Source organism: Martes martes (assembly GCF_963455335.1).
Source record: "Martes martes genome assembly, chromosome: 3".
Classification (NCBI taxonomy): Eukaryota; Metazoa; Chordata; class Mammalia; order Carnivora; family Mustelidae; genus Martes; species Martes martes.
Window position 1 is genome coordinate 141,651,320 of NC_137890.1, and position 21,743 is coordinate 141,673,062.

General features: G+C 41.7%; 1 protein-coding gene across 4 annotated transcripts in view; it reads left to right on the forward strand.

The window, feature by feature from the left end:
* The window catches only part of ACVR1 (activin A receptor type 1), a 126,762-nt gene that overhangs the window by 88,942 nt on the left and 16,077 nt on the right, over positions 1 to 21,743 (forward strand). For 3 of the 4 annotated variants that reach the window (XM_080797940.1, XM_080797941.1, XM_080797942.1), the window contains 4 exons: positions 3,620 to 3,719; positions 7,284 to 7,430; positions 13,915 to 14,190; positions 18,248 to 18,445. In XM_080797940.1, the coding sequence (XP_080654066.1) occupies positions 3,620 to 3,719; positions 7,284 to 7,430; positions 13,915 to 14,190; positions 18,248 to 18,445 (721 nt within the window). Of the gene's footprint in view, positions 1 to 3,619; positions 3,720 to 7,283; positions 7,431 to 13,914; positions 14,191 to 18,247; positions 18,446 to 19,159; positions 19,289 to 21,743 lie in introns of those variants that run through there. The other variant, XM_080797943.1, reaches the window with a different exon arrangement.

Sequence of the window (21,743 nt, forward strand, 5' to 3'; positions counted from 1 at the left end):
GGAATCCCAAGCATAACAAAGATGGTGAAACATGCTTTCTTCTTTCCATCGTGAAATGCTAACTCGTAGCGGGGGCTGGACAGTGTGCACACGTACCACTGGTCACTTGTGTCCTAGGCAAGCCTGTGTTGGCCCGTGTTTACTTTCCCATATGTGAGAACATTTTTTAGATAGACATTTATGTTCAGCGAGGGAGGGGATTTTTTTTTAGTAGATTCTTGGTAGTTGTTTTTCTTTTGGGAGTAAGGGAAAAGGTGCGGAGAATAGTTGCCTATAATCATGGGGGGCAGAGGGGTGGGGTGGGGCTTGGAGTAACTCAGTTACTCTATTTTTAGTAATAAAAGTGCTTTCAAAAAAAGCACCTTTGCTTAATATTAAAATCACTTTCCCTTCTAGATTATTTTAACACCCTGTAATTTAAGACTTTAAAATTTGACATCCAAAAAAGCTGCTTTTAAACTTTGCACGCTCTTGTGCTGCCCCCTTGTGGAGGTAGTCATTTGGTTAAGTCAGTGCTGTCCAATAGAAAGAGGTGTGTCACATCTGTAATTTTAAATTTTTTGGTGGCCACTTAAAAAAAAGTTAAAAAACCCCCCACTGTAGGTGATATTAATTTTAACAACATATTTGACCTAATGTATATAGTTACCATTTCAGCATATAATCATCAATCAGAAAGAATTGTGAATGTGCTGTTTTACATTCTTTTTATTTTTTTTTGAACTAAGTTTTTAAATTATGGTGCATATGTTAAACTCACAGCATATATCAGCTCAGACTAACCACATTTCACTTGCTAAAAGTCAACACGTGGCTAGTAGCTACCCTCACGGATGGCTCAGGGTCAGACACCATTGGATTTATATGTTTTAAAGTTATTCTTTTGCATATTGTTCAGTGGTGATATCACATGCGAAAGTGTCTTCCTTTTTTTAACTTTTAAAAATTGTCAAGTGTTAATGTAGAAGAAACTTAAAGTGAGAAAAGGGAACCACTTGCTATAAATAGGTTACAATAATATGCAAAAGAGAGAAGCGATAATAGCATTCTGAAACGATCCTAGGCTGAGTCTGATGCCTCCTCTGAAAAAGGTGAAGATTAGGGAGTGTTAGGTGTTAAAGACATGCTGATACCCAGTCAAGACTCTCCTTGTCATATTTGATGGAGGACCATCCAGGTAATAACTTTCTAATGGGATCCAGTGTTATTTGATGTCATGGTCATGCATCAGCTAAGATCATCGCATATTAAGTCTTGTTCTGCTAGACGACAAGCTTATGAGTATGTGGAAGGTCTGAAGGTGAGCCTGCTCTCCAGCTTCCTCTTGGCTGAAGAAGACTCGCCCTCACTGATCTCTGTAGCTCAGGTGCTATTCTTGGACCAGTCTTGGCGAATTGTTAAAACATTTGGTGGTGGCTGATACAGGCTGAGAAACAGCCCATCCTCCTGCCTTCTCTATCCTTGGGCCACCAGTCGAGCATACATTTTTGTATAAAAACCAGGAGGGAACCTTGTTTTTTTCCATTTACCTACCTATTTAGATCGTGGTATGGCAGAACTGGGGAAGAGAGGAGATGAGGACACTCTGTTTCCCAAAGTAGAGAAATACAGCTCCCCCCCTCCAAAGATTTTATTTACTTATTTGACACAGAGAGAGAGAGAGAGATCACAAGTAGGCAGAAAGGCAGGCAGAGAGAGAGAGGGGGAAGCAGACTCCTCACTGAGCAGAGAGCCTGATGTGGGGCTCCATCCCAGGACCCTGAGATCATGACCTGAGCCAAAGGCAGATGCTTTAACCCACTGAGCCACCCAGGCACCCCGAGAAATACAGCTTTTCGTTTGAAATGTACTTAGAAGTTTCTTTCCCATATTAAGGAAAATTCAGTGAGTTTATTGAGTTAAGAGCAAGATATGAGGCTGAATCCTGAGGTTCTAAAGTCGATCAGTCAGAACTCCGTTTCCCCAGAACTGCTAACCCCCATGGCTAATGATAGGAATATCTAGTGTCAATCACTGTTTAAATAGCTTCTGTAAGTTTGGAGGAGGAATGGGAGTGTATACCAAAACCGTCTTCTCCACTCAATCATGTTAGAGGACAGTATATCGCGATAACAATAATAGCAAAGAACACTGTTTAAAACAAGTTGTCATTTTTGGTATATATACTTGCTTACTTAAGTGATACGCTCATTTATGTTATTCAACAAAGCCTATCTCACTGAACAGCCTCCTACATTGAAAAAGAAGCCTTGGGTCCAGGAGTTGAAGTAGATGTTTGTCAGTCTTTGGCTGATGGCAACCCCCTGACTTAAGTCTATGAGCTAGATTTAAAACCATGATTCTATATTATGGAAAAAAAAAAAAAACACATTTGTTTAATTTTCAGAATTATTCTCTCAAAAAAATTGAATGAATAAAGGGAAGAAAGAACAGCAAAAGAGATGGTTAGGGAGATGTGAAACTACTTCATCTAACATTCAATTTCTTGTTGATTATCCATTTTGTGGTTTTTAAGGTTTCTAAATATCTTCCTTTGGATGTTCAGATTTTGGTAATTTTGCTGATCAACAGTACTTCACAGTGGTGCTCAGAGTAAGTAAAAGAAGATGAAATTCAGACAAATCAATGTATTGCTTTAGCAGGCCAGCTAAGATGTCTGGGAAAGAATGAACTGGGAAAGAATACTCCCCAGAGTATAGGCTCAACACTGCTATAACCTTACCACCATCAACGTGGGCACAATACTGTGGGTTCCAAACAATCCATTCCTGATGCAAAGAGACATCTACTCCTTGGCTTGCACTGAGAATCAAAAGGGAAAACTTATGAATGAATTAATTGGCAATTTTTTTTCACAATATGTTGATTTTTAGAAGTAGATTTGGGCATGGTTTTATGTTTTGAATGAAAGTCCTGGGTTTTTTTCTCCTCTCTGATCAGTGGATAATTCACACCTAAAAATGACACTGAAGGTTACGTTTTGTGATGCTTTTGTTCCTCACCCACCTAAAGGGTAATCCTTCCAGGTGACCCCTCTCTGCTTGAGTGTACCAGCCAGAGGACCCACGTGGCCACGGAGTCTTTGCAGTAGAGACAACATTAGAGTTGTTTGTACCTTATTCCTGATTTGTTTGTTCCTTGTTAGAGTTCCTTTGCCATGTCAATGAAAGTGAATCCTTTCACAGATACCTATGAACAGAGCAGAACATGATTAGTTATGCCCTGGCCTTGGACTTGAAGGCCCTTCCCTTCTTTTTGCTCTCTGTGCTCCTGTTCCTGCTGTTTCCCCTTGTGTTCGGACCTGCTTCCTGGACTTTCTAATTTGCATCTTTGACCTTGTCCACTCAGGCTTTTTTTTTTTTTTTAAATATATATTTTTTTATTCTAAAACTCTGGATATAAGAAAAGACTACTTAACCCTCAGGAAAACCTATCATAAAAAGGGCTAGCTTCTGGTTTTCCTAAGAAAACCCATTCTTTCTCCAGTGGTCCATGCACACCCATGGGCCGCATGTCCAGGATTGGCGTCTCCGTGCGAGTCACAGTGATATGCATGCTTGTATTTTAAACTGGGAACTGTTTCTCAGTAGTTTCTTTTTCTCCTTGTCTTGAACCCCAGGATTTATTGGATCATTCATGCACATCAGGAAGTGGCTCTGGTCTCCCTTTTTTGGTACAAAGAACAGTGGCTCGTCAGATCACGCTGTTGGAGTGTGTCGGTAATTCTTTTTTCTCTTCTTTGTGGGTTGTATGCAATGTTAACTGTGGCTCTAGAAGCAGCCTGGGACTTGGAAAATCTGTCTCATGTTGCCTGTTGCTCCTGAAATGACAGGAGACGGTGTGGCTCTGTATCTGGTCTCCGTGCCTTGCGTCAGAACTCCTCAACTTGTTGGAATTCTCGTCAAAGGAATCTGTCGCTAGTTAGTATGCTGAATGGCTGGTCAAAAGCTTTTAGATGCAAGTAGACCTTTTGGGATGACGGGAAGGCATGAGAAATGAATTAGCGTGGCTGCTCCTGACTGGAGGCATTGAGCGATCTGAGGGGAGTAGGCGTTTGGACGACGCACTTGCCTATGGCGGTTCTCCAAGCCCTCTCCCTCTCCCACTGCCTTTAAAAATAATGAGATAAATTTACCAAAGCTACCTTTATAATTGCTTTGTTAAACAAGAGCAATATCCATTTCTCTATGGCCTCTCATATTTTCCCCATCTAGGAACATGTTTATATAGAGATGTAATCATAATGGGTGTACAATTTGTGTTCCTTCTTTCCGTTTTAAGCTCACAGACATTTCCATATATCTGTACACATCACAAATATTTTAAGAGATTGTGTAACGAGGGTCTTTTGAATGATCATTGAATTGTATACAATAGTACTACTCGAGAAAGCTTTTGCATGCATCATACCTTTCTTTTGAGTACTCAGAATAAATTCCCAGGAGTTGGGGTTCCTGGGTCAAACTTTGTGACCTTTTTATGGCTTGTTTATAAATTGCTGATTGCCCGCTAGGAAGAGGGTACAGGGGGGGAGGTCCTCAGTTTTATTGGTTTTTACTTGTATTTGGTGGGTATTTGCAAGTCGCGTGATAGTTGTCATTAATTTCTTTTTGGGCAACCCATAGGGACAGCCAGAGGGGTGGTGATAGGTTGGCAGTGTCTCTACACTCTTTCTGGTTCTCCTGGTTTCTTTTCTTGGCAACTCCAGTCATTCCCTCTTTTGCTTTTGGGAGGTAGCTGGACTTCATAACCTGCCTTTACCACTGGGGTGCTGTCCTCCCACCTTTCTTTCTGATTGTTTGGAAATCAGGACATCCCCAAACCTGACAGTGGGAAGGGGGCTAGGCAGTGTAGCATGAGCAGCAGGTGTCACCTGTAGGCACACAGGTAACCAGCAGGAGCCTGTTGCCTTTGCTCTGGGTCTGTGGCCCTTGGGCCTCTGAGCCATACCTCATGTTTCTCTTCCTCAGTGGACTGCGGGCGGAGCAAACATGCATGGAAACGCCCCCAATGTGCCCATCGTGTACAGCCAGGGTTGTCCTCTTGTATTGCCTAACATCCAGTTTGCTTATGAACAAGGGTGTTTGGGTAGGAGTGAGAAGGCAATGATGGGCTGTTTACCTATCTTGATTACCCCTGCCCTCCTGCCCTCCTACCCCCACGGCCACTTGCCATTCATAGGGCAGCCAATCTCCATATCAATATTCAAAGCCCAACCCCAGAGTCCAAAGGGCAAAATAGTGTTGTACCTTTAAAAACACATACTGTTTCTGGTAGTGTAGATATTCTTGAGCATTTTTGGAAATAGTATAAATTCAATTATAGCATTTTGTTGGTTCAGTGCTAAAGACTTTCATCAAAGCAATGCCATTTCAGTAGCTTCTAGTTAGTGTTCATGTGGTGTAGCCTTGAATAAAAATGTGTGTGATGAACTGCTTGGATAGTGTGTTACCATTTGGGGTTCAAAATTGGACTAGACCAGTTGTTACCAGATAGTGATTCGTGAACCCCCCAAGTTTCAGATACCGTATGGATTCCCATGGGGGGCTCCGTGCCCTGTACGTTTGGGCAGTTCTGCTTCTGTTTTTAGGAACTCCTGAATAGGGTTGCATTTCTAAAAAGCATTTGACAACTTAAAAGCATTTGAAAACCATTGAAGTAGGTTTCTATTTTCAATCTGTCTACTTATCCTGACATCCATCTCTGTTTTCTTAAAAAAAAAAAAGATTTAAGGCAACTTTACAGTAATGTATACAATTCTCCGGGATATTTTTTCTCTCCTTCCTAATGAGACTGTGAGGACAAAGGGCAAATAAAGAGACAGAATGTAACCAGAGGCAGGAAAAGATCAGCATACGGTTTTCCGCAGCCTGTTTTGTAGTGTCTTAGCACTGGCCTTCATCTTGAACTACAAATGCCGGGCACTTGCTATGAGTGTATTAAAATTAGTCCTGCTCTAAATACTATTTTTGCGACCTGACAGCAGCCCACAGTGATGACTTACTGGCCACGTTTAACCTCCTTTTGCATTAGTCATTGGTATTTCACAGGGACATTGTTTGTCAGGACGGAGTCCAGACTGAGTGGCTTTGATTTTGTGTCAGGACCTAATCCCCTGGATAGACGTGCTTTCTTTCTCCATGTCTGGGTTCTCGTGGCTTCGCTTTGGAGCAAAGAGCTGTATTCCTGGGTGTGCAGGTGCTGCTGCAGCTGCTGATTACAAGCCGTGACTCCCAGCAGCCCCTTGCCTGGGGGAGAGCCCTGCTGCCCTGTGAGGTGGGTCTCCCGCTGCATCGTTATCTAGGCGCCGCATGCGTCTTTACCCTCATTATACCCCGTGTTGAGCCCCATGGTCTCGAAGTAATTACCGGCTCCTCCCAGCCTCTCTCCTCACCCCTACCTGTAACGAAAGAGAAGAACGGAGGAGGGAGCATGTCACTGACAGGCTGACAGCCCTGTTGCTGGTGCAGGCGGGGGCACGCACCTTGCAGAGTGGATCACAAGCTAGGGTCCTTGCGTTTTTAGGAAATGCTTTCTCCAAGGGGCCCTTCGGTGTGGCCCACTTCTGGCATCCCAGGGGCTGTCTAACAAGCAAATACCCATGACCAATGTCAGGAATCAGAACTGTTCTGGGATTATGTCTTTAAAACTCTGCAAATCCTCTTTTGAAATATATCCTCTGCCAAGAAATCTTTAGGGAAGGTAGTGGTTGCTTGTTGGTCTCCTCCACAGCATTGTTGTGTGTGTGTGTGTGTGTGTGTGTGTGTGTGTGTGTGTGTTTGGATCCTTCAGAATACACATCTCCAAATGAATTGTCTCCCTTATGAAAAACATAAATGTGTATGTAAATTTGCAAATTTGGGCTCACAGGAAAATGTCCGCGTTGATCTCGTAGAAGGGAAAGAATCCAGTCAGCTACTCAGTTTTTCTTTTTTGGCTTTCAGCACATTGGAATCTAATACTCTGTACCATTTTGTTTTACTAACTGTGTGCTTTTGAGAACCATACATGTTTCATACCTTTTAATAGAGGAATTTAGCTGTAAACCTTATAATTAGCAGGTTATTGTACAATGTAGATACTGAGGGTGTTGAATTTGCTGTAACAATGGGTGGCTGGAGGGGCGGGTTCCACCTTACTTTTGTATGTCTTCACAGGTGAAAGGTTGTGGGATTGAGAGCCCCAGATTAAGTTTTTTCAAGTACACAAGGGGAGGGGGCCAGAGTTGCGGGCAAGAAACATATTGGCTCCCTCCTGTGTCACCTCTGTGTTGCTCTCTCCAGGGAAAGGCAGGTATGGTGAGGTGTGGCGGGGCAGCTGGCAAGGGGAGAACGTCGCCGTGAAGATCTTCTCCTCCCGGGATGAGAAGTCATGGTTCAGGGAAACAGAATTGTACAACACTGTGATGCTGAGGCATGAAAATATTTTGGGTAAGTACAAAGATAATCCCCTCATTAATTTTATCTAGAAAGAAATAATTGCCTACCTTTGCCCTCTCCGATTTGGTGTGTGTGAATTTGCAAGTCTCCCCTGAAAAGTGATAATAGGAATCATCAGCATTTATATCATGTTCAATTTTCTTTTAACACTAATTTCTTGTTTAAATCTGCAAAGAAGCTGAGTTTGAAGATTCTCTGGATGGTGAAAATGAAATCATTATTGCTAATTCTTATTCTGTAGGTTGTTATTTAAGCAACAAGAATTTACCCCATATTGTTCACTTCAAGGCTTCATCCGTTGTTCTACTTACCGCACCCTTTTTGAATATTTATTGAATCAAACTAAGAAAGCTCTTTGGACGATTTCCTAGAGATTCACAGCTCCCAGGGACATCGTAATTAAATGCACGTTCCCTCAAACTAGGCATGGTTTTCAAAGCCCAGATTTACAGAGGGATTTAGCATCCATTTTAATTTGGAAACTAAAGCTTAGAACCATTTGTGAAATCTTTGAGGAGCCCGCTGAAATACTGCTATGGAGGTATAAGGGATGAGAATGTCCTCGTTCCCTTTGACTTCTCTGGTTTCGGAGCGTTTTCTCAGGGCGTTTATGCTAATACATGTATGATGAATGCTGCCCGGAGTGCCTCTTCAATAGTGGACAGAAGGTTTATAGAGAAATTGACTCTCTAGGATGGTGCTGGCCACTTCATGGCTATTGGATGAGATTTGGTTCATCAGAAGGCCATTGCCAGAATTTATTTCTATCCCGTTACTGTCGATTTAGTATTAAACCTGAGTCAGGTTGTCTGCCAAGAAGGGTTCGACAGTTGTCTAAAGTTTCTCTTTAACAGTGTGGTGATGTGTTCCATCTTTGAATTGTGTGTTTCTGCTGTTGTCTTCTCCCTTGTCTTACCTGTGGGGGCTTAGCTGTCCCCCAGTCCTCCTTGCTCCTATCGTTGCTGTCGGTCTCTGATCTCCAGTCCATGCTGGATTCCCGTCTCTCCATCTTGATACCCTGAGTTATGTTTCACTGCTCGCAGCCAAGATACTCCTCTAAGTGCTTTTCGATGACTCCTCCATTGCCTGACATTGGTGCCTTCTAGACCTGGCTGTCCAGACTCCTTATTTGTTGGGGTCCCAGGGAGTCTCAGATTTTCTCTTCGAATATCTCTGGATGGCAGTCACTTTGGATATCTGCCATTACTTGGGATCGCCATGAACATTAAGGTGTCTGTGCCTTTGTTTGTGGTCTTGATCACGCATGATCCCCACCCCACACTCCAGCCACCCATCCCTCTATGACAAAGTCTCAGTTCCCTGTCAGTTTCTCCTGGTGGATTTACTTGTGCTTCTCTGCCCCACACCCCCAACCCCCATGTTGCAGCTGTGCTGTAACTCTGATCGCACAAGCTTATGTCACAGCTAGATGCATATGTAGAACAGCAATGATCATTACCGTGCAGTAAGCACTGCTTTAAGTGCATCATGTGCGTTTTCTCCTTTCAGCTTCACAGCCATAAGGGCATAGGTACTCTTGTTTTTCTAGTTGTAACTGATGAGTTAACCCATCAGGTCACACCGTGGAGCTGAGAGTCACACTGGGCAGTGTGTCTCTTAACCACAGTTCTGTACTTTATGTGGTAGTTAGCTAGTTGGGATTCGATGATGAGAGCATGAGGTGAAGATTCATCCACAGTCAGAATTAACCCCAAATGCCCCACTTTTCCCTCTGACCCTGGGACTGACAGGGTGAGCCACAGAGAAAGCATCAGTTGTGTTCAAAACTGCGATGTATAGGGAGTACTTCTCTTTAAACAGTGGAATGACTTGTACTGTGCAGGTGCACATACTCGAAGAAGTATGGGGGGTCTGGGATTCATTAAAGGAAGGGCATGTTCAGGCACCCCTTCTCATTCTCATGGGCTCACAGCTTCATTGAGCAAAATGCAGTAGATATTACAGGGCCGTGCAAATAGTCAGTTTATCTGTGCCCTTGACTTATATGAACCGTGATACCCTTCCATTGTCACTGAGGACAAGAATCACTTCCATTGCTTTTGCCACCACGTGCAGTACCGAGGACAGTACCTTGCACATGCTAGGTGTTCAGTAAATATTTATTAAATTGGGATTTAATCATAAGAGAAATTTGAAAAGTCACCTTCACAACATGATTCATGTGAGAGGTGAGGTTCCCTTAGTGTGACCACCTAGGGCAAAACATTGTTCATTTCTTATTACCTGATGATCCTGGGAAATTCTGTATATATGAGGTCTTTCTACCCTCATCATACTTATAGCTGTATGGACCGATTTCACTGTGTAGTTCTTTTGACTTTAAAAAGAAAGCTCATAGAGGGGCGCCTGGGTGGCTCAGTGGGTTAAAAGCCCCTGCCCTTCACTCAGGTCATGATCTCAGGGTCCTGGGATCGAGCCCCGCATCGGGCTCTCTGCTCCACAGGGAGCCTGCTTCCCTTCCTCTCTCTTTGTGATCTACTTGTGATCTCTGTCTGTCAAATAAATAAATAAAATCTTAAAAAAAAAAAGAAAAAGCTCATAGAAATGCAGTTTTTTGTTTGTTTGTCTGTTTTGATTGGTTTTGGTTTTGCGGGGCTAAACGTGGTCATAGTTCTTTCCTTGCTTTGCCACTTTTCTGTATTTATAGACTTTAAGGTTTTCTGTGACCTTTTTCCTTTTCTATCAAAGGAGCATCTTATGTCAAATATTAGACCATGATTTCCCTCCCACCCTGGAGTATTACCAACTCTAGCCCCTCAAAATCAATCAGTCACACACACACACACACACACACACACACACACACACACACACACGTTTACACATATATGCATACATATAATACTCTGGGCCCTCATTGTTTATCCCCCTACAACAATATCTTTCAAATGACTAGACTTGGCTTTCAACTCTTCTGCTCTGTCTGGTGTAGAAGTCAACAGCCAAAGAGGTAATGGGAGACTCTGCTAGTTCGTGGCAGGAGCAGTGGTCAGGGGATTGGAGACGCTGGTTTCTACTCTGAGCACCTCCAACATGACCACTGTGTGACTCTGGGCCAAAGTTATATGTTTCTGAGCATTCTTTCCCTCATTACTAAGACCAGGGGAGTCGAGTTAATGTGAGAATTTTACTCCAAAGTCTCATCTTGCATGCTTTTTAAGAAATGATTGTAAAATAACACAGCTTACTGTTTTAGTCGTATGAAGTGGAGAGTTCAGTGATACATGTACAGTCAAATTGTGCAGCCTCTGCCACCCTCCGTCTCTAGAACTGCTCCGTACTCTGAAGAGATACCGCCTGAGCATTTAATCGGACTTTCCTGAGACCAAGTGGAAGTAAAGGAAGTTACCCGCAAAAGATATTACATTGCAGGGTTGTTGTGGTTTTCACCTACCCCTGAGCTATCCTGAAACATAATAGTAACCAGTTATTCTCGATACGTCCCGTGTTAGGCATTGTATGAAGCGCTGTACCTATAATTAACTCTTCCGTTCTCACCGTACCCATTTGAGGTGCTGCTGACGTTATCCTTATCTTACAAATGAGGAAACCAGGGTGGAGATTTTATATGACTTGTGTGAGATCACCCAGCTCGGGAATGGTGGAGCCCATCTTGGCACCCAGCGGTCTAGCTCCAGGGCCCAGCGCTCTGCAGCCCCCATGCCCCACTGTGATGGCCTCAGTCCTCAGCTGTCCTAGCTGCCTGGTTCCTGGGAGAGTCACCAGGGAGAGGCGCACAGGGGCCACGGATGACCTCACTAATGATTTTGGGTTTTATTTTCCCTCCTGAGGAGCGTGGGAGGATGACTTGGGCTGTTAAATAAGAGGTTTTTACTCTAAGCACTTTCTCTCCCCATTGTGAACACATCCAGTGGCTGTGCCAGCGTTCCAACTTAGAAGTACCTGTTCAGCCTTCACTAATAGGAGAGTGCTTTGATGGAAAATGCAAAAATTCCATAAAAATGCCCTCGCATTCTGAAACAAACGTAGTTCTGTAATTCACACTTTGGAGATAAACAGTTAAAAAAAAAGTCCTGCCTATTAAAAAGTCATTTTTCCGGAAGGTCTAGAGCATAATTAACGGGACAGACAGAATCCTTCTCTAAGACCTAAGGGGTTTAGGGAAGGTGAGAGAATAAATATTTATTTGTTATTTATCTATTTATTTAATCAGAGGCTGCTCTCCCTTGGGCAGAGAAATCAGTAGAGGCTACATAAATACACAGCAGTAATTTAATTTCTTTTGAGTGGTACTTATAGTTTAGGATATTTATTTTTGAAAGCCTAATTAGTGATTAATACCATCTGGTTTATAATGATAAAGTAGAAACATCTTTTCTAGTAAGAATAACTAATATCTGAGTACACATTTTGATTATTCGTGTTACGGCAGCAAAGGGCCCCAAAAGAAGTCACTGTGGGGCCACAGAGACATATTGGAGAGAGGGAAGGAGCGAGAGTCTGAGGCTGCCCGTGAGAACTGGCTTGGAGGGCAAGAAAGAGAGAGGTAGGGGATCAAGGTGTGGAGACATTACTTTGTTCACTTCACAGATGTCCAATGGATACAGGTGTCACATTGTCTTTCTCTGAGTAGAAGTCAGAGCCCCTGTTGGGGGCGGTGTGGCATAATGGTTAAGAGTATGGGTTCTACTAGCCTTAATGTCAGTGCTGTCCTCTGCTTCCTTCCTGTGTGAGTGTTGGAGGATTACGTGCGGAGTGTCGAGAAGAATTGTGCCTGGCACTTTGTTAGTCCCAGTAATTACTAGTTGCTTCTGTTGTTGATGATGGCAATCAAATAGGGGACCTTTTCTTTGTTCTCAGAGTTTCCTGTATGAGCTGTGGTGTGTCCACATGGCTAGCACCAAACTTGGGATCAGTGACAACTTAATAGACACATGATTTGGCATTTCCTAGCAGCTCTTTCATTACTTATAAACTGAGAATAATGATATCTGTATTCCCGGCGCATTGAGAAAATTCTTATGAGAAAATGTGTATGAGAGCAGCACAAACTTTATATCACACTCTGTGCAAGTGTGAGGGATGTTCTGTCTGTTTCTGTTTTCCTGAATCCTCACACAAGGCTTTTAATCCTGCCTCAAGCCATGTCTGTCTGTTTTTTGTTTTGTTTTTTTTTTAATGTTCCCAGATGTCACTACTTGTAAGTATGTCCATTAGGTGTGTATATTTTATATACATGTATCAACATAGAGTATATACAATGTATATTATACACATAACATGTACTATATATATATATAGAAAGAGAGAGAGAATGCATGAGTGAGCAGGTGGAAAGCATGTCTGTAGTAGGGGAGGGAAGCACATACATCACAGTTTATTTCGTAGGTCGGGAAGTTCTAAAGTTCATTCAGTTTGCTCAAGGGTCCCCTCAGAATGTCTAGAAAAATCTCTTCCTACCTCCTTATTGGCATCTGTCAAACCTCACTTCTTTTCAAGACCGCTTCAGTTATCGCTTCTTGATGGAAGCCTATTGGAACATCTCGTCTGAATTACTAGGATTCCCTATTCTGGACACATGGTGCCCTTTGCAGATCTAACAGTACTTTTCATCGTATATATTACAGGATATTGTAATTTTTGCTTTCTGTATCTGTCTTCTTTTCTGGCCAACAGATGCTATCATCTCAGTTTTCTTGTGTGACTGACAAAGAACATCATAGATGCTTATTATATTTGATTTCTTTTTTATTTGATGAGTAGTCAATCATGTAATATGAACTTATCCCTTTATCTTACATCTGAACGGAGATAACCCAGAGAACCTAAATGAGTTGCCCAGTATTATACAGCAAATCACAGGCAAAGTCAATACTGGAACACAGGTTTTTAGATTTTATGTTTTTTATTCTTTTTGGGTGGCTGATGAATAATCTGAGCTTGGAAAATGAACATGATAAAGAGTTTGATACTATCATTACAGATAAACACAAAGATATTCCTATCTGAATTGTAACGCAATGTAAGATCTTTTTTTTTTTTTTTTTTAAAGATTTTAGTTATTTATTCGACAGAAAGATCACAAGTAGGCAGAGAGGCAGGCAGAGAGATAGGGGGAAGCAGGCTCCCTGCTGAGCAGAGAGCCCGATGTGGGGCTCGATCCCAGGACCCCGAGATCATGACCTGAGCCGAAGGCAGAGGCTCAACCGACTGAGCCACCCAGGCACCCCCACAATGTAAAATCTTTTTAAAGGATTATTTATAATGAAAATGAATATGGACATTTCCTGCTCATATGAAGTACCTTTTTATGGAAGTAGGGAGAGTACTATATTTTTCTGTTGACGCCTCTGTAAACCTTTCATGGCAGTTGGTTAGTTTAGTTATTTTTTGTTACAGGTGGCATCTGTTGTATGGGTCACTGTCTCCTTATACTAAGAGTTATAATGTGAAATTCTTACATGTCTGCTAATTTTGTTCTTGCTCTCCCCAGGTTTTATTGCTTCAGACATGACATCAAGACACTCCAGTACCCAACTGTGGTTAATCACACATTATCATGAAATGGGATCGTTGTACGACTATCTTCAGCTCACTACTCTGGATACTGTTAGCTGCCTGCGAATAGTGCTGTCTATAGCTAGTGGTCTCGCGCATTTGCACATCGAGATATTTGGGACCCAAGGGAAGCCAGCCATTGCTCATCGAGATTTAAAGAGCAAAAACATCCTGGTTAAGAAGAATGGACAGTGTTGCATAGCAGATTTGGGTAAAGTTTTAAAAATATTTTTTTAATTACAGTTTTTACGTTTGTTGTATTCCGTTGGTTAGCTAGATCACATCCATGCCCCGTCCCCTAACATCCTGTTAAGAAGATTTTCAAGCATGCAGGCAAATTGAAAGAACTTCCCAGTGAGTATACCCACTAACTAGATTCTCCCATCAATATTTTACTGTTCTCAAGCTTTGTCCCATATCCATGCCTCCCCACTCATCAATCTGTCTTTAATCATTGATATGTCCCCAAGTGAATGACAGGAAAGAGCCCTTTCTTCTCAAGACTTGAGCATGTATACCACGGTGTCGTGCACTGGAGTCTGTCATTTGTTGACTTTTTTCCCTCCAGGTAAAATTTCAATTTCGTGCAAAATAAACAAATATTAAGTAATACATTCTCAGAGTTCTGACAAATGCTGTAAAATCCAAATCTCTTGAAATTCAGACCCTTGCATGATCTTGGAAAGTCACTTCCAAGTAAATTGCTCCTTTAGTTGGTTCCTGACTGGCCCACCTTCAGCAGCAACCAGTAGTCTGTAGCATTTACACAAGGTAGGTACACAATTAAATAACCTATGGAATGAGGGGCCCCTGGGTGGCTCAGTCGTTTAAGTGTCTGACTCTTGGTTTTGGCTCAGGTCATGATCTCAGGGTCGTGAGATTGAGCCCTGCACCAGGCTCCATGGGGAGTGTGGAGTCTGCTTGAGATTCTCTCTCCCTCTCCCGCCAGTCTCTCTCTCCCCCGAGATAAACAAATATATAAAATCTTAAAAAAAAACCAAACAAACCCCTCTGGAATGAGTTCATCTTAAAAATGGCTTCTAAAGTTGTTTTTCTGTAACCATGGCAAAATTATCAGTCAAGAAAGAGGAAAAATATTCTGGAACAAATTCACAGTTTGCCCTGCTGGGAAATCTCATTCCTGTGGTGTTAGGGTAATGCTCAGTATAGCTTTAATTGCATTATAAATAAGATTATTTTCATTTATAGTGACAACTGTATATAAAACCATAGTCAACTTGGATATTGGCTGAATAATTATGCTAATGAGAACTGAATTGTAATATTGGTTATTCATTTCAGTGGACTATGGAGAGTCCTCACTCTATTTGATTAAAACATGGTTTATATTACATTCATATCCATTGTAGTCATTGTGAGGCTGATAAAGGTTTGGACAGTATTAGCTCTTGTATATACATGATGAAATTTATTATTTTTTAGACAGAGGATTTGACACGTCCAGAAAATGTATTCCTTTGCATTCATGCTGAGAATTATTTTATGGTATTTTGCAAATGTGAGAAGAAAAATATTTAGGATAGCATTGAAAGGGTATGGCTCTAAAGTTTTTTGTGGGTAGTTTTAGTTGTGATGTAGAGGACTTTTATGGTCATGCCCTGGCTTTTGGAGCAGGGTGATTTGGGCTTGAATCCTGGCTTTCCCAGTTATCACCCCATATATCTCTGCAGATATTTTAATCTGTTTACCTGCCTAGAGTACAGGACTGCTTCTACTCGATTAGGGGGCTTAGCAAGGAACACTTTAGCGTTCGACACTGTGCACTCTACTTCAGTATTGTTTCAAATGTTCACAATGTGCCCAAGTATTATTCATGTTACTCAAAATCAATCATTATGTAACTCACATGGTTCCTGTAAAATTCAGAAATTATTATACTTGCTTGGCAAATAGTAAGCATCAGATGGTCACTGCTATTATAGTACAGAGGTCTAGGGGAGATGGAAAATTGAGGAAGCTGTTGGCTTCGGTTACAGGACTTGATAGGGAGTCAGAGGTGTTTTTCAGAAAGTCCAACTAATTAGTTATTCATTTTTCTTTCTTTTGGCCTGTAGCCTTCCAATTAGACATACGGATTTGTACAAAAATCTGTGTTAAGGTGGTACTATTCAAGGGGTAGTTTCTTGGTACCGAAGACAGCTCCAATGACACCATCATTTGTGTGTCACTTTATACCCAGAAATTAAGGATCCCTCATTTGAAATCATGTTCTGTTATTGATACTGCAGAAATACCAGTATTCTATTTATTTTTCTAACTTTTTATTATAAAAAATTCAAACAAAATGACTGAAAGAGTAGTAAGTATAATGATCATATTCACAACACCTAGATTCAACAATTGTTAAAATTTTGCTATATTTGCTTTATATGTAGGCGTACATCTGTCTTTACTCATACATTTGAAAATAAGTTACAGACATCATAACACTTTACTCCTAAATACTTCAAAATATGCCTTCTGCATAATCACAGTTTATAGCACCTACAATATTGATAATTCTTTAATAGCATTTAATGTCCATTTTCAGATTTTCCTAGTTTTCTCAAACAAGAATTCAGCCAAAGTTTACACATTGCATTTGATTGTTTTACCTCTTTAGGTAGCGTGATAATTATCTATTACTGGGTAACACATTACCTCTAAAACTTAGCAGCTTAAAATAACACAAATCTGTTATCCTATGTCGTCATCTGAGGGTCAGTAATCTTGGGATGACTATGCCCCCTGGTTCTGGCTCAGGATCTCTTGTAGGGGTTACACACTCAAGCTGGCAATCAGAGCGGCAAGCGTCCGAAGGCTTTGTCAGGGCTGAAGGAACTCCCACGATGGTTCTAGTCACATGGCTGGTGGCAGAAAGCTTCAGTCCCTGGTCTGGGGGACCTCTCCACAGGGCTGCGTGAGTGTCCTCATAACACAAGAGAACTGAGAGAGAGCAGAGAGGAAGCCATGGTGCCATTTATGTCCTAATTTTGAAGATCTCCACTCACTTCTGCCGTGGTCCGTGTGACTGTCCAGCCCACACTCAGGGCATGGGGAATTGAGTTTCACCTCCAGAAGGGTGGCGTTTCAAAGAACTTGAGGACATATTTTTAAACCACCACAGCTAGTATTGCCATGATCTACTTAAACTACACCTTTTCATATTCTGTTATTTTGACTCTTTGGTTCTGGAAATGGTAGAGAAGTGTATATGTTTCGGGAGATGTTCACCACAGCCACAGAATCTTGGGGTTGAGTAGAAGAATCAGGAAAAGGAACCAATCTAGTATAGTGAATGCAGTTGCTGATTTCTCTGTAATTATTAAGGGTGCGATACCATGTGCCATCTCCTTGGCATGAGAAGGAGTCCTCATCCCACACATTCAAAGCCATGGAGTTGGAGGGAGAAGCATTCTCCACAGAAAGCTTGAGGGATCCCCAAGGGATCGTTGGGCTGCAGAGGTTTTCAGAGGCCGCTTGTTCCAATTTGGCACTTCTCATTATTTTGAGTGTTAAAGGAATCATTTTGAGTTGGTCAGCATCTACCTCAAAAAGTAATTTCATTCTCAAATGAATCATGCATGTATCTGCCTAAACCTCCCGGTTGGCGAGGAATGCCAGGGCTCTCTAATTGAAGAATTCTGAAATGAGTCATGGTTTAAGAAAGTGCTTCAAAGCCATTTAGCATGAGAGTTGTGCTTTGAATCGAGGTCTAGCTTGATGCTGGGTGTACGCATGACTGTAGAGAAAGGCCTGTGGGTTCGGTCAGCGTCACTATTTCTCAGACAAGCAGCTCTTCTGAAAGGGATGGAGCCGTGCCTGCAGCAGCCCGCCCTTTAAGTAGTGATACATCACCTCACATTCTCTGCCTCACACTGTTGGAAGTCTGTGTTTGCCCACTATTGGGAGCTGTGGTGGAACACGAGAGCTTTACTTCTCCTAAGACCCTCAGAGGTTCCCACTTCGCCTGTGAGACTATTTTCCTGTGGACCCTAAATACTGGCCTCCTATTGGTTTGGTGCGTTGGTTTATTATTCATCCAGATCTTTTTATCAGAGCTTCCGACTGTTTCTGGCATTAGTTCTTTTTTCTGTTGTCACAGAAGTTCTCTCCACGATATTCCAGAGATTAATTCCTCTGGGTATGGTGCCGCAGTGACCAGGTGGACCACCAGAGGGCGCTCCTGATGGGGTCTGTTTGAAAATCCTTCAGCAACCCTCTGGGAGAAAGAAGTCAACTGACCCTCCCTGTTTTCTCCCTTTCAGGCCTGGCAGTCATGCATTCCCAGAGTACCAATCAGCTCGATGTGGGGAACAACCCCCGTGTGGGCACCAAACGCTACATGGCCCCTGAAGTTCTAGATGAAACCATCCAGGTGGATTGTTTCGATTCTTACAAGAGAGTTGATATTTGGGCCTTTGGACTTGTCTTGTGGGAAGTGGCCAGACGTATGGTGAGCAACGGTAAGTACCTGATCGAATGTAGTAATGTCCTTCCTCGAGTCCTCTTGATTCTGCTGTCTATAAAAGGGCAAAGGAAATATTTAAGTCCACATTGTTCCATGAATCATACTTATTCTTTGAATCATACATCAAGCTATCAGCATCTATATTTGATTTATGGCTAGTAGGTGGAATGTAATGGCATTATATTTTAGCTACACAAGAGGAAATGAGGGTTGAAAAAGAAGAATATTTCAGGCTGGGACATCTGGTCCTGGCGCTGCCTCCCTGGTGGTTGAGTGTAAGCCCCCAATAAACACTGCCTGACTCTTTAAAAAAAAAAAAAAAAAAAAAAAAAGAATATCTCTGAAAAGACTAGTTAGTCTTTGGCTCTTCTTTTGTTTGGTCCATATTTCATTCCTTCCTTTCTCCATCTTCCTATTCTGCCTTTCTTCCCACCTACTCTCCTTGTTAAATCCATAAGTGGGATTTAACATGAGAAGAATGCTCCAGTAAATCTATGAGTGAATTCTGCTGTTTTAGGTATTTTTACTTCTTACATGTGGGTTATTGCGGAAGGGCTCAGGTTGCACACTCAGAATTCACCTCCTTGTAAGAAGCAGGCTGTATGTTCTGAGTTAGTGGAATTCAAATTCAGGAAGCCCTGAGTAGGTGGCTCATGCGGGTCCTCTTACGAGTAAGTTGTGTGAAATGGTGTCATCTTCGTGGTTACAGAAGCACGTGTCAGTCATTTTCAACCTGTGACCCCTACAATCAACTCTTAACTTATTCTGGTCTTTCCGGTATGCAAATCAACCGCAAATACATTGTTGAACTTTACTGGAAGTGCACTGTATTCTGAAAGGACCAAATGGACTGTTTTAAATTGCACCTGCCCCGGCTACCCAGAAAGTGGATTTCTATGGCAGACTCTCTTGAATCACCTAAATAAACTTCAGTCTTCTCAGCTGGAAGTCTTCTTTCAGAGGACAGGTCTGAAATTGTTCCAGAAAAACAGGAAAATGCCATTTGTTTAGATTAATATTTATTTTCAAAAGATACTTTCCCCTCCTAGGAGTCCTTGGAATCCTGGTTTTGAAGTATGAAGGAAATAATGTATGAATTCTCAAGGACTGAGATTCTTGGGACAATCATAATTTTCCTGAACAACATAACCAGAGAATAGGAAGTTCTTTGAGGAAAGTGGCATCGGGGTAATTTACCCTAGCTTTTGTGTGCAGTAATTCAAATTGGCACGCCTTCATGGTAGCTGCTGCTGCTGCTTTTTCTTTTCTTTTTTTTTCTCTAACGGCAGAGTGTGTCTGGCTTTGAGACCCTTGAGAGTGCCTGTTTAAAGCAGTGTTTCAGATTAAACATAAATGTACATGCATTGCTACCTGACTGTTCTTTTAATTTTCTTTTTCTTTTCTTTCTTCTGATGAAGTCATGAACATCTTCTTGGTAATTATTTCTCAATCGTTGGGAGCTTACTGACTAGCATTTTGGGCCGTCAAGTGCCTTGAGAATTATCTGCAACAGGGAGATTGTTTTGCTGATTTGTGAAGCTCTGAACTTTGCCTGGAATTACACATCGACTTCATTTGCTCACCCTCTCCCCAATAATCCTTGAGCATCTTGGAACTGAAAATCTAATTTTAATTTGTTTATTTTAGCACACAATTTAGAGAAGGATTGGCGTCATAATAAACCATGCACTGGGGAACTTGCCCCCAGTGAAGAGGAAACTAATATCCTGAGGCCAGGATGGTAGCCGGCCAGCGGCCGCTGGGCTGGAGCAGCTCCAAGCAGGCCTGCATGATGAAAGCAGAGCTTGGCAGAAATGCGGGATTTGGGCTTTGTAAGAATTCATGTTGCAAATGCGTTCCCTGTGTCACAGGCATCAACCCAAGTGGCTCTTAAAGATCACTTGTCCTTAATAGGAGTCCGTTTGAAATTAGAGTTGTCGGTTTAAAACTGAGCTCAGCAAATGGTAGTTTGCATCATCTGTTCTGTGTTTAATGTTATTTTGCCGAAAAAGATCATGGAGAGTAGAGGAAGAGAGACTATTTTGGTTGTTTGATTGATTGACTTCCTGTTACATCATCATTTAGGTGGCTCTCTGGTTCCTAAAATTCTGTGGGTTGAACTTATGTGGTGTGGTTGGATTTTTAGTGGGAGGTAAGGGTATGTTGTGTCTCCTTTTAAATCAGTTACTGTCCCTTGGCAGTGACTAATTTGATATTTTCCCCTTCTCTTTTTAGCCCCCCCCCCCACTCCTCCCATGAATGTTCACATGCGCGCACGCGCACAGATGGAAATCACTTTATCTGGACTCAAAATAGGTTTGCACGTGGGATTGAACACTTCTAGGTTTATTATTAATATTTTAGTTATTACTACACCAAAATGAAGATGAGTAGAAAGAAAAATAAGAGAAAATTTACCCTTATGTTCTAACATCCTGTGCTTTCCACATCTTCTCTGTGCACCCTTGTATGTGTTTTTGACTTTGTTAGCGTCATAATATAGACACAGTTCTGTATCATTTTCATTCAAGTGTGTCTTTTAACGTTAGTCTGTGTTTATTTTATGTGGTCATGTGATATTTTATTAGCCATGTTCATGTTGCAGACATCCCTTCTCCTCCATTTGGGTCCTATATTGGGTACCTTTTGTTCATATAACATTTTCATTTGGGGAATTAATTCTTAATCTGGAAACCAGTAGACCTAATAGGTCAAAAAGTATGGAGGTTTTATGGCTTGACACATATTGCCAAATTGCTTTTCATAAGAGTTGCGCTAATTTCCAATTTCCCGCTCACCCCAGGGTGTGATGTACCTATTTCACTTTCTTACTAGCTTTAGGAACTGTCATTAAAAGAATATATATTTTTGAAATTATTGCATATAAAATGTAGCTCATTTAAATATATGAATGTCTTATCTTAGGAAGGTCGTTATAATTATGCATCCTTTGAGTTTCCGAGTCCATGATAAAAATTGATGACCGGATAGTTCTCCTGGAGCAATAAGATCCTCAAGTGAACCATGAGTATAAAAATATGTTGCATTTTGTATTTTCATTGGAATGTTACATTTATTTGCTGCTAATAATAAACTTCATGCTGTTTCTATACAGGAAATGAGAATTAAGTCCATGTGCACATCCGAAAACTTCTCACTAGTGTCTTTTATACTTACGATGTTTCGTTTGACACCGAATTTGCAGTCGGTGGGAAGGAAAATGGTTTCTTACCCTTCCTGTGTGAATTTTGGGGGTCCGCTTAAGGCAGGGGTTTGCCAGGATTGATAGTTCT